Here is a 13,192-nt window from a genome sequence, read left to right as displayed (position 1 = left end):
ATCTGACTAGGGGTTAGACTGTGTTTATTGTTTTCTGTTTCTGTAGTTATTAGGCACTAAAATTTTCTCTGAGATCCTTGTTTTTATCTTCTCAGTTGTCTTGGGGAAACAGTCTATACATCTTAAACAAGACCTGAGATGTACAGTTTCTTTCCTTGGAATCCCGTGTCGTTACTTAGGAGCACTACTGATATGGTGGTTTTGCCTGAGTGAGGAGAAACTCTATGATGCTACAATTAAATCTTACTCTTTTAAGGAACCTGTGGTCCCTGGGCTGTAACATTTACAAGTTCTCTTGAAGGCAAGTCTTTTTATGAAGAAGATAATGTTCTGGGCAGATCTAAAAATAGTTCCTTTTCCCTTTCCTCTGTGAGAAACAGGACAGGATTTTTCTCAGATCTTTGTGGTGTCAATTTAGAGTAAATCTTCTGGAGCTAACACTCACAAAAAATGTGGGGCCTGCCCCTAAAACTGGGCTCCTTTGGAGTTTTCATTGTCAAGTTTGGCTACACTGAGCCTGCAGCAATTTGTCCATTTGACCTCAAGTTTTCTTACCCCAGCACTGGTTCCTGTACAGGCTTCTGCTCCCAGGATTCTGCCCTGGTCAGTTATGATTTACTGTAACCACTTATCTGGCTCTCCAATTTTGAGGACACTAGTTTTCCCTAAGACATCATTCCTTGCTGGATCTAAGAACAATTGCTGATCTTCAGCTTTTTCTTGTAATGAGAATTGAAGTCACAGCTTCCAAGGTCTTTATATGCTGGACTGAAAGTCTTGATTCTCTTTTCAAAACTACTATTGTTTTTTTCTTACTATATATGTAAACATAGCCTCTACAGGAACCAGTGCTGCCTCCCATAGCATGTCTGCAGGAGTATTTGTAATTGTGGTCTTGTGCTTTACAGTTTGTGGTACAAATGATGTTCCTTTATAGTACTGTCTCCAGAGTGTAACTTTGGCGCTCCCACTAGGCAATTGTGAATTTTCCAGGTTAGTGGAAGGGTGATATATTATATATAGCCAACTCTTATGGCTTGCCTCTCTCTCTGTCTACGTTATTTTATTTTTCCTTCCCTTCTCATGTGTCATCTGTTTGTTACTTAAATTCTACATATGAGTGATCATTTGGTATTTGTCTTTTTATGACTTATTTTGCTTAGCATAATACCCTCTAGTGCCATCCACACCCTTGCAAAGTGAAGATTTCATTTTATGATGGTTGAGTAATATTCCATTGTATGTATATACCACATCTTCTTTATTTATTCATCAGTTGAGGGGCATTTGGGCTCTTTCCTTGTTTTGGCTATAGCAGTTAGTGCTGCTATAAACATTGGGGTGCATGTGCCCCTTCAAGTCACTATTTTTTCCTTGCAAATATAGATTTCGATTTATTAATTTTAAAATTTTTAATTTAAATTCAATTTAGTTAACATATGCTATATTATTAGTTTCCGGGGTAGAATTTAGTGATTTATCAGTTGCATATCATTACATCAAGTGCCTTCCTTAATGTTCATCACCCAATTACCCCATTCCCCACCCACCTCCCCTCCAGTAACTCTCAGTTTGTTTCCTATAGTGAAGAGTTTCTTATGGTTTGCTTTTCTCTCTGTTTTCATTATTTTATTTTTCCTTCCCTTCCCCTATGTTCGATCTGTTTTTTTCCTTAAGTTCCACATATGGTGAGATCATATGGTATTTGTCTTTCTCTGACTGATTTATTTCACTGCTGCAAATGGCAAAATTTCATTCTTTTTGATGGCTGAGTAATATTACATTGTATGCATATACCACATCTTCCTTATCCATTCATCTGCCAATGGGCATCTTGGCTGCTTCCACAGTTTTGCTATTGTGGACATTGCTACTATAAACATTGGGGCATAGGTGTCCCTTAGAATAACTATATTTGTATCCTTTGGATAAACACTAGGTATTTGTGTTCCCAGTAGTGCAAACACTGGGTTGTAGGGTAGTTCTATTTTTAACTTTTTGAGGAAGTTCCATACTGTTTCAGAGTGGCTGCACCAGTTTTCATTCCCACTAACAGTGTAAGAGGGTTCTGCTTTCTCCCCATCCTCACCAACATCTGTTGTTTCCTAAGTAGTTCATTTTAGTCATTCTGAGCAGTGTGAGGTGGTATCTCATTGTGGTTTTGATTTGTATTTCCCTGATGCAGAGTGATGTTGAACATTTTTCATGGGTCTGTTGGCCATTTGTATGTTTTCTTTGGAGAAATATCTATTTGTGTCTTCTGCTTATTTCTTAACTGGATTTTTTATTTTTTGGGTGTTGAGTTAGATAAGTTCTTTTTTATACTGAAATTTTACTTTCTAGTTGTTTCCACATTGGTCACCCAGAATCCAACATGGCTTAAAAGAATAAGCTTCATTCCAATCCTACCAAATTAAATTTCCAAAATATGAAGACACCTTTTTTGAATCTTCCTACTCTTAAGTACACTAATCTCTTTAATAATTTCACAATTTCTTTTTTTTAATTTCACAATTTCTTTTCTTATTTTTGACTTTGCCCCTTCACTCTTCACCTCAACGATAGTTCAACTGTATTTTTTATTTTATTTTTTTCAACTGCATTTTAAATTTTTTTTAAAGATTTTACTTATTTATTCATGAGAGACACAGAGAGAGAGGAAGAGACACAGGCAGAGGGAGAGGCAGGCTCCATGCAGGATCCAAACACGGGACATGAACCCGGGTCTCCAGGATCACGTCCTGGGCTGAAGGCGGTGCTAAACCGTTGAGCTACCCAGACTGCCCCAACTGCAATTTTTTAAAAGTATAGTTTCTAGAACTGGGCACACTCTAAAACTGAGTTCCTTAACGCTGTGACAAGCATAATTTTTACTTCAATTAAACTAGTTGCTAAAATTCTATTAATACAGACCATGAATGCATTAGCTCTTGAAGGGGCTTCATAAAAATATTGAAACATCAAATACACAAATTAACCCAAATTCCAAATTACCTTTGACATTTATTACAATTTGGTGTATTTCTCCCACTATCTTCTTGAGTAGTGAGTTTTTGACAATTCTATCTGGAATCCCTGACAACCGAAGAGTCCTTCTCGGTGTTAATGACTTCATTTATTTATTTTTCTTGGAGTAAACATGAGCACGCTCAGAGATACTATATTTTTTTCATAACGGCATTAAGTGCAATAGATTGATTACACTGTGTTACATGACCTCATGGCTTTTTAAAAAGTAAAATCATATTTTATATATATATATATATATATACACATATGTTCTATATCTTCAAGTGGAAATTCACGTAATATAATATAGTATTTTAAATTATTTTTAAAGTATACTTTATATACTCTGAGATGCTTTCTGAGATTCCCCTCTCCTTACCACATTTCTAGCTAATGACTTCCAATCTATTTTTGATTACATAAATGCCAGAGTAGAACCAGATGAAAGCAAAGCAAAGCAAACAACACAATGTAGCAGATCACCTTTACTTGAGATAAAGCTTCATGAGGATTAATTGTTCTCTGTTACTTTTTTTATTGTAACATTATCAGTAGGATTGTACAAGAAATAAAATGAAAAACTCCATAAATATTACTAATGAAATAACTCCATTTCTGGTTTTTGAAAACAAAGATACTTTATATACTGATGAAACTAAATCCTTCCAGGAAAATATACTTTTTGTAACTTAAAAGCCTTTCAATTAAATTGTGTTATAAATCTGTGAAATTTGAATAGAGTGTTTTTTATTCTAATGGAAATATTGACCTCCAGATTTTAAGACTTACAGTGGTCAGTTCATATGTTTATAACTAGTATTTCAAAACCAAAATAAAAATAAGGGCATTCTTTGTGATCTCTTTCATGTATTAATAATTTATGCCAACTAGAGTTATTTATATCTTTATAAAAATTTTAGATTTTTCTTGAAATAGTATATAGGTTACCCAAGATTATTCTATTTGAATATAGGGGATAGGACTTATTGCAGCAACACTACTGGAACTGGTCCTTTGGGGTTCATATTGTATAACTACACCTGACCATGGTGTTTTCTATATGGCAGTTGGGTTCCCCTAGATCAGGAATGTGTGGCCTACAATGTTTGAAAGATGGCTTGAACCAGGCTCTTGAAAACAGCAAAATGAATGAAAATGAATATTCAAAAACTATGAATAAAATATAAAAGTAAAATATACATATAACAAGACACTTGTAAACATAGCTATATCACATATGCAGTGCTGCTAATTCTTTATCTCCCCCCCCCTTTTTTTTTGCAGAATGGAGGCATGCAGGGTCTCATTCTTGCTATAGCTGCTTTCTTTAACTAGAGCTACTCTACTTCTTCAGTGCTCCCCTTTTTTGTGACTCAATCTCTGGAGTAGGAGATAGTTGGTTCAGGTTTGGCTCTGTCACTACTAGCTATGTGTATATGGGCAAGTCATGTAAATCCCATGACCATGTGTATTTTCCTCCAGAAAACAAATATGTGGTCATATCTATCTTAAAGGGTTTGTGACTAAAATGCTTCCATTGGATGTGAGTTTTAGGAATCAAGGACTGTTTTAATCAACATTCCATGCAATACAATGTCTGGCACATATTGATACAGAATAAATGGTATTTTCATAAGATGTTGCACAGGTATGCCATGTTCAGATATGGCTTCTTATGGAAACAGTGGTTAGTCTTTGTACTGGCAGATGGCCACAGGACTGATATATAAAAAAAAGTTGAGGACAAAGGCTACCACTCAGTTCAAAAAGTTGGAGAGGTGAATAGAGAATAACCTCTTTGAAGAGGAGAGTCAACACAATCAGATCATCCTAGGTAAGCTAATTGGTAAACATCAAGGAAGGCCACGTTGTTGTAATTCTCCTATTGCCTAAACCTAGGACATAGTTTCCAAGCTCCTAAAGAATAGCCTAAATAAAATGGAAAGTATAGCAGAAACAAAGAGTTTAGAAATAAAAGACTGATACTCAAAGAGATCCCACAGATTAGCTTCCTCAGCATCTGCACCTGCGATATGTCATCAGCAAATAGAAGTTGAATAACGGAGATGAAGCCCATGGCTCCCAGGTGGTTTCTCCCTCTAGGTGCTCCTTGGGATGGTTTTCTGATTGTAAGCCTAGTGAGGGATGCAGCAGGGGAGCCCCTGGAGAGCATTCATATGTGCTCCTTGCTGAGGGGAGACACGGAGGACTGGATAGAGCAAAAACAACTGTAAACAGATTCTGCCTCCAATAAGGGCACACAGAAGGCCAGGGAGCAGCTGAGTAACTTATAGGGGATGGAGCAGGGGAGTGCATGGAGGTGGGATCAATTGACATGCTCTGTGAGCTTGAGCAATTGCCATAGGATGGACATAGGCAGTGCAGGAAGTTGTGGAGTGAATTCTCTTGGGTTGCAGGAGGATGCAGGCCATCAAAGCTGAACAAGGCTAGAGATGGGCCACCAGATGTCCAGAGGCATATAGTGGATAAACACAGGAACATAATGTATTGAGTAGTTTCTACATTGCTTAAAACAAACAAACAAGCAAACAAAAATCCTACTTCATATTCTTGTAACACTTCTGCACATGACCTTATAATCCTTTTTCACCACGAGGAACAAAACTCAATCTGAATATTGAATAGGGAAACCAGTTTAATTCTAATTCTAATCTTTTGGGTATTCAAAAACAGAAAAATTCAATAATATAGAATTTAACAATTGCATTGCTATCTGAAATTGAAACACACATATCAAGAAATCTTTGGAAAGCAGATATATTTTGGTCTGATCCTGAAGGTAGTTGAGAGGAAAGTTTTTAAAATATTCTCATCAATCTTGATTTGTCCAATGCTATGAACTTGATATTTATTCTATATTTATGTAAATATTACTCCCAAATGCCCTGTCTGTATTTAAAGAAGTATGTGGAAGACAAATGCATAATATCAAAATAGAAAGAAATATATGAGATTAGACATGTTTTCTTACGAATGCCCATAACCAGTGTTGAATTCCTTGCACATAGCTTTCTGGTATTAATCAAGGACATTCATTACTTGTTACTCTGAGTCACATGGTTTATGTAAGACTGCTTTGTTGAAGTCTTGCTTTGTTGCAGTCTTTTTTCTTTCAAGGATATAAAAGTATCAAGTATTTCAAATGCCAAGAGTGATGTGGTGGAAAAAATGTATAGCTTTATAAATTAAACATTACACTCCTGAGTTCTGGTTATCTTACACAAAAGTGGCAATCTTTTCTTAGCTAAATCACCAAGATTTGGGGAAGAGTGATGGGGCTACCACATTCTTCCATCACTTTTTCAGGCATCCTTCAATTCCCAAATGCTCAGATTATGAAGTGGAGATAATGTTTGCATATTTGCTTACCACAGGTCTGTGGACGTCCCAGAATGCTCTTTCTTGGCTATCTAGGATCTTCCTTTCAATCTTGTCTCTCTTCTTGTCCACTCTGTCAACATCGTAACAATGAATAATAAATAATGTTAATTGTAGCCCCTCTATGAACAAAGGTCACAACACAACTTGAACAAATTTTCCAAAAGACTCACAAGGACTCACTTTGCTTGTGCTTCTGCTTGCATAAAAATGAACTCCCACTTTCGAGCAAATGCTCTCTGCAGCCTGGCCAGGCTCTCCTGAAAAATATACCACAGGTGAAGATGTTCTGGTATTCACTTTCACTACTCCCTTCTCATTTATCTACTGTGTGCATTTATCAAGAAAACAAATACCAAATTCTAACGTAGTATGTATACTTTGGTTCTCAATGATAAGTCATGCTTACTGAATGTAGCTCATCTTCATTTATATTAACAGAGGAAACATGGAAACCTATCACAAATATTAATTTTATGAATAATTGACTTTAGAGAACCCAGTAAACATCTAAAATACTAACATTATTTTGTTAAAAAAAAAAGTGCTCAAGACTAATCCATTGGATTTTTCTGTGCCATTTTAGTGAGGAACAGGAAAGCAATACTTTTCTACTAACGATTCCGTCAGTCTATCCAGTTCCTGATAAGAATGTAAACCCTCAGCAGCCTATTGCCATTTCTAGTCAGTGCTTCAAAGTCAGTAAATCACAAATAGCAATTGTCTGAACAAATTACATCAGATTAATTTTATCTGCTGATGGTGGTCAAGTTGAAGGTTTTGCAAAAACTATTTACCCATAGCAAATGCTCTTTATTTCTCTAAGTTTGGATGTCTTCACTATATATAGGACACATCTAATGTTTTTACCCTTATGTCAAGGTTAGCAAAACATGTTTGTCCCTTCTCTTGTGAGTTTGTGCATCTAGAAGTTCACTGTCTCCAGTGTGAATGATGAGACGAAGCAAGCAGGTCAGGGATTTGAGCCATTCTGACGCCTGATCCCTAGAATCTGGTCCTTAAAATCCAGGGGTGAAAAGTCAACAGAATCTCCAGAAATGACCATAGACTTTATTCCTGTTCATTTTATGACTCTCTTTGCCAGAAAGCCCTTGGTACTTACAGCTTCATAGTCTGCTAGTTCCAGCCTTGCCTTATTTTGCATTGTTCTCTTGCATAGGTAAACCGCTGTAAGGAAACAAAAAAAATGAATCATTTCTTGCCTGCTTATTAACTGAAGGCACTCACTAAAAATAAAAATATAGCATTATAAATCAAGACATCTTGGTCTTTATCACTTTTTTCAGTCATAATTTTCTATCTTTATATTTTTTTGACAAAAATAAATAATGGTAGCATTTTTACTGAAACTCAAACAGTGGTACCTATGAGAAACTAGCTATGTTTAGAAAGTTGGTAACTATTTATTTTTATTAAATAAGGGGAAAATGTAGCCCTCTAAATAGCACCTTAAATGAACTTAAACATCTAGATATACAAATAACACTACTGTGTTAAAAAGAATTGCATGAAGAGGGAATCACTGGCACATTTAATTATTTTCATATTCTTCTGTCAACTGAAAGACTCTATTAATGTAAACTGAAGGCTTCTTGGCATCTCCTTTGCTATATTTTGCCATCATCATTTGTTTTGCCACTAGGAGAGAGGAAATTATAATATCTTTCGTAACTACAATATGACTACCTTTTAATTCCATTTTTCTGAAGACTCAATATCCTTGCTGCCAGGGAAAGCCCACTTGGGTAGCAGATTTATGAGATGGGTGCCAGAGGGAGAGAAGAGGGCTACAGCAGCACCGTCATTGAAAAATCATATTTCTTTAGTTATTTCAGGATTTTTAGCAACTTTTAGGATAATATCAAGGCATTCAGAGCCCTCTGGTACAGTCCTGATTTCCAGGACATTTCCATAATGTGATATTTGAGTCTCATGAAATTCAAGATAAACTATATATTTTAGGTGCTGAATAAATCTGCTGGATGAGGACTGTCAAATACTACTTTTTGTGAGGTTAGTTCTGGGGGCGTCCTTGTAATTACCACCATTGAAGTAACCTGTGTCATCCTCAATTTTTGATTATGAAGTCCAGCTGATATCACTAAGGAACTATCTTACACAGAAAGCCTGAAATCACTGCAAACACTGATGCTGTGTATTCAATTTGCTCTAAAGTTTCCTTTATGAAGGCCAAAGCCAAGGAGAAAGCCAACCATGAACCTATGATAACATTACTACAGACACCAAGAACCCAGGAGATAATCTGAGAACACATCTTTCTACAACTGATCATGGGAATTTTATTTTTTCACTAATACTAGTAATTTTCAAAATCACGAATTCTCGAAATTAGTAAAAGTCAAACTTCAAAAACAAAAATGACATGATGCATTAATTTTCTAATTGGCCATAGTTTTCACTCACCCTTGAAGAGACTCTTACTGTAGAGGACAATGATTTTAAGAAGATATCTAAAATGTTCTCAGCAGTTGGTAAAAGAGACTGTAGAGTTTGTGCAATCCCCCTGAGGGTATCTCTTCATGAAAGAAAGATAAAATCTGCCTAAATATCTAAATTAAATAATTTCAGCTTTCCTAGCTTACCTTTAATCAAATTTCACGCCTGAGCTACCCACTCCTTGGGTCAGCCCTCCTCCATGTGTCCTGCTGCACCAGCCACTACTTGTTCCATTGATTCTGGTCATCTAATCTTTGCTCTTTTCAAAATCAGACCCCCTCTGGGAAACATATTTCTACCCTCATTAGGTAAACTAATCAGGAGCAGAGTGATGTTTTTTAGATGGCTGTTCACTAAGAAGTTACACACCCTTTAATATTGCTATCCTTTAATGTGATTTTTCTTAATTCTCTAGGAAGCAAAACAAAGGTATGGACAGGCAGCACCGGGTATACAGTAAACACAGTAGTTGTTCCACATGGATCCATTGAATGAGTGAATGATGAATGAATAAATGAATGGGATCTTTTTAGAAGGAGATATTTAGCAGTTAAAACAATTCATGATTTCTACTAGTCTTCTTGGTAAAGAGGAAGAAGGAAAAAGCTAGGTTAGCAAGTAGGGAACATTCTGGACACTGTTAAAGGCACTGCAAATACAATTATGACGAAAAGGTCCCAAACCTCACCAATCCAGTGTGGACACAGGACAGTAGACAGGTACAGATGATCCTTTTATTCTTTATCAGCAGAGTGTTAGCATTGAATGGGATGCAGATGAGAAGGAGGTCCATGTAAATAAAAGAGGGTTTCAATTCCAGTGATTTTACAGTTTACCAAAAGTTTTAAAAAATGAGAGTAGCTCTGCATCTTCAAAACTATGACTCAGGCCAAGTGTTTTTGTACTAAACCCTATTTTCTTAGGTGCCAAAAGTGCTCTATGGGGCGTCCCATATGGACCTAGGCCTGAGTGCAAGTGGTCTTTAACAGAACCCTTGTGTTTTTTCTGCAGCGCCAACATATTGAGAACAACTAAAAAAGCCATTGGTGGATTTTTTTAATGTTCTCCATTATTGAAGATTTAATTTAAATCTTAAGTTTAAATATATCTTTCTGCAATAGTTTCAGACCATATGATACAATTTTGAGGATCAAACAAACAAGTAATTTAATAGGAGGGTATGCCAGTGAGTGGAAGAAAGTTTGAGAAGGCCTACCGTATCACTTTGGCTAAAATAGCTGTATAGTAAATGCATACAATCTGGTGTGAATACACCTTAAGACTGAGGTATCAAAGTTTCTGGATCACACACCTAACTTAACAGAAAGTGAATACTGGCATGAGTTTTTTTCCATGAAATTTCCTAAAGTTCTCTGAGGTAGAATAGTCTGTTGAACAAAAACTAGTACCTTTTATTTTTTTAAAGATTTTATTTATTCATGAGACACACACACACACACACACACACACACACACACAGAGAGAGAGAGAGGCAGAGACACAGGCAGAGGGAGAAGCAGGCTCCATGCAGGGAGCCCGATGTGGGGCTCGATGCTGGGTCCCCAGGATCACACCTTGGACTGAAGGCAGCGCTAAACCGCTGGGCCACCGGGGCTGCCCCCAAAACTAGTATCTATGACAAAAGTGTGCAGAGTTGAATCACAGAGGTCTGTGAGAAAATTACTAAGATCCCAATATCTAAACATGGAAAGGACGTAACTGTATAATTCACAAAGATTAGAAATACAATTGCCACGTGAATATTGTCATACAAATATAACACATATTGTCATGAAACTTTTTTATTGTTCCAAGTTCATTGTGTGAGCAAATTCTTCCCTAGTCCCTGAATAAAAACTCAAGCAGCATCCTCAGTCTTGCTTGTCACTCGGGTAATTCAAAGAGTGAGCCCCAACTTATTAAAAAGGGTGTCTATCCCAAGGAATATTAAAAAATTCAAGGCTGGTTTACAGTCTTGAGGTCTTCCCCTTTCCCTTTTTCCCCAGTTTCTGTGGTGAGAGAGATGTGACCATCTTCTTTGTCCACCTTGTGCTTCTGCGTCCCCACCAAGAATTGCTGACCAAGGCTTCTAACTTTATGAAGTTGGAATATAGGGAGGAAACAGGATGCTGCCATTCTTTGTTGACTGATAGCAGCATGGTGATCTAATGCTGCCATTCTCTGGTCTTGGCAGAGTTGTTAGGCAGATTATGTTTTTCATATTACTTTGTGGGATGCTTTGGAGAAATCACACGGTGCCAATGCTGGGAATCTCTCATCTGTAGCGTCTTTATAGGGGCTGATCACTGCCACAGCCCTTGGACTATACCCCTGGCCTCTCTCTGTCCAGGCTGTTCTCCAGGAGAGGACTCTGTCATATCTGGCTTAGATTGCACACAAGAGAAACACTCATGCACTTTTTGTCCTAAAAGTAGGTCACGGAATATAGCCATTTCCCTTTCAATTCCTCCACCCATAACTGGATAGCCTGTCTCCTGCCCCTTGTAATTCCAAGGCCTGCAGTTCATGATCCATTGTGTTCCCAGGACTAGGTGACTCCTGTCAAGCACTCTCAGAAAGCCCTTGAAATTTCTGTCATGGGGCTTGAGATGAGGGACATTCTCACTCATTCTTCCCACTTGGGACTGATGGGGGCAATGACTCCTGACATCCTAACAGCTACAAAATCAGTCTTTAAGCCAACATTTTACCCTTTAATGCCCTCAATGGGAGCTGACAGCAGCTAGTGTGACAATTTGTATGTCAGTCTAGCTCAGCACTTTCACATCTGGTGTTGATCCACTTAACACGTTGGCTGGATTTCCATTTTAGCATCCTGTTACGAAAATCACTTTCTACTCATCAGAAGAGCAGATATGTTACTGATTGGCAATAATCCATTCTGGCCATAAAGAAGTGAAACAGCACTGAGTGTGAGCACCTAACAGTGAAGTCTTTTTTTTTTTTTTTTTTTTTACAGTGAAGTCTTTTTTTAAAGAATTTTGACAATGAGTAATCACGGGCATTCTTCCAGTACTTGCACTTCTGAGAATGTAACCCAAGGAAATAGCATGAAATACAGAAGTGTAAGTCTTCATGATACAGAATATAGGAACACAGTGGGGCAAGGAATTCATGTGTATTTCTTCAATGACATGTTGTATCATCATTAAAAATGATTCACACAAATTGTTTTACTTTAAAGTTGAAATAATTTAATTTTTAAAATCCTTATTACTCATTGTAAAAGTTAAGGCAATTCAAAAAAATATAAATATTAAATCTTTTTAAAAAAGATTATTTATTTATTTACTCATGAGAGATACAGAGAGAGGCAAAGACAGAGGCAGAGGGAGAAGCAGGCTCCATGCAGGGAACCTGATGTGGGACTCGATCCCAGTACTCCCTGAGTCGAAGGCAGATGCTCAACCACTGAGCCACTCAGGCGTCCCAGAAAAAAGTATAAATATTAAAGAAAAAATCATTCTAATCTTACTTCTGTCATTATTTTGCATATATTCTGGCTTTTTCCATTCTATACAAATCTACTAACATACACATGACTGTATTTATATCAAAACTTTATCTGCATATATTTATTTAAAACAGTACTACATATGCTATCTTATGAGCTTTTACCTTTAATGTTCTATTTGGACAATTTCATGTCAGTAAGTGCTATTCCACAATATCTTGAAAAATTATTTCATTATAATCCATTTATTATTTATTTAAATATGGCATTATTGTTGAACACTTGGATTATGTCCTTCATCTTGTGATTATTTACTAGTTCTTCTGCAAACATGTATGTATGGCTGTATGTTTATTTTTTAGATATTTGATAATTTCCTAAAGTGTCATTGCTGAATGAGGGTGTGTTCACCTTTCAAATCATGAATGTGATTTTACATGATCTGTGTAACCAAATTCCATAGACTTTAAGCATGAATATGTCTTTTATCCTCTCCAACTCTGAAGAGTCCATTTTAAGCAAAGCAATCAGTTATTCTGTTAAGACAAATCAGATTTCATTGTATTTAAACTTCCCATTTTTCAACCACTTCCTATCTTACTTCACTTCCAGTAAAAGCCAAAGTCCTCGCGTGCCCGTTTCATTATCCTTGGACCTTGCTTCCAACTGCACTCAGATGGTGGCTGCTTCTCCTTCAGACCTATGCTTTCAGTGACACCTACTACCTCCACCCAACAGCCCTTTTTTCCCCATTGTCTTCCTCTACACAACTTTCTACCTCTTGACATACATCTTCTGTATCCTTTTATGTAGGTAGCTTATTAGCTTATT

At 36.8% G+C, this 13,192-nt stretch overlaps 1 protein-coding gene across 6 annotated transcripts in view; it reads right to left on the bottom strand.

Moving 5' to 3' along the window:
• Positions 1 to 13,192, bottom strand: part of RGS7 (regulator of G protein signaling 7) — a 581,352-nt gene that overhangs the window by 69,274 nt on the left and 498,886 nt on the right. For all 6 annotated transcript variants that reach the window (XM_077901487.1, XM_077901490.1, XM_077901486.1 and 3 more), the window contains 3 exons: positions 7,532 to 7,596; positions 6,592 to 6,668; positions 6,400 to 6,481 (listed from right to left, as the gene is read on the bottom strand). In XM_077901487.1, coding sequence (XP_077757613.1) covers positions 6,400 to 6,481; positions 6,592 to 6,668; positions 7,532 to 7,596 — 224 coding nt within the window. The remainder of the gene's footprint in view (positions 1 to 6,399; positions 6,482 to 6,591; positions 6,669 to 7,531; positions 7,597 to 13,192) is intronic.

Source organism: Canis aureus, chromosome 6 (assembly GCF_053574225.1).
Source record: "Canis aureus isolate CA01 chromosome 6, VMU_Caureus_v.1.0, whole genome shotgun sequence".
NCBI lineage: Eukaryota > Metazoa > Chordata > Mammalia > Carnivora > Canidae > Canis > Canis aureus.
The sequence above is the reverse complement of the archived record's forward strand: the minus strand, read 5'-3'. Positions and strand labels throughout refer to the sequence as shown.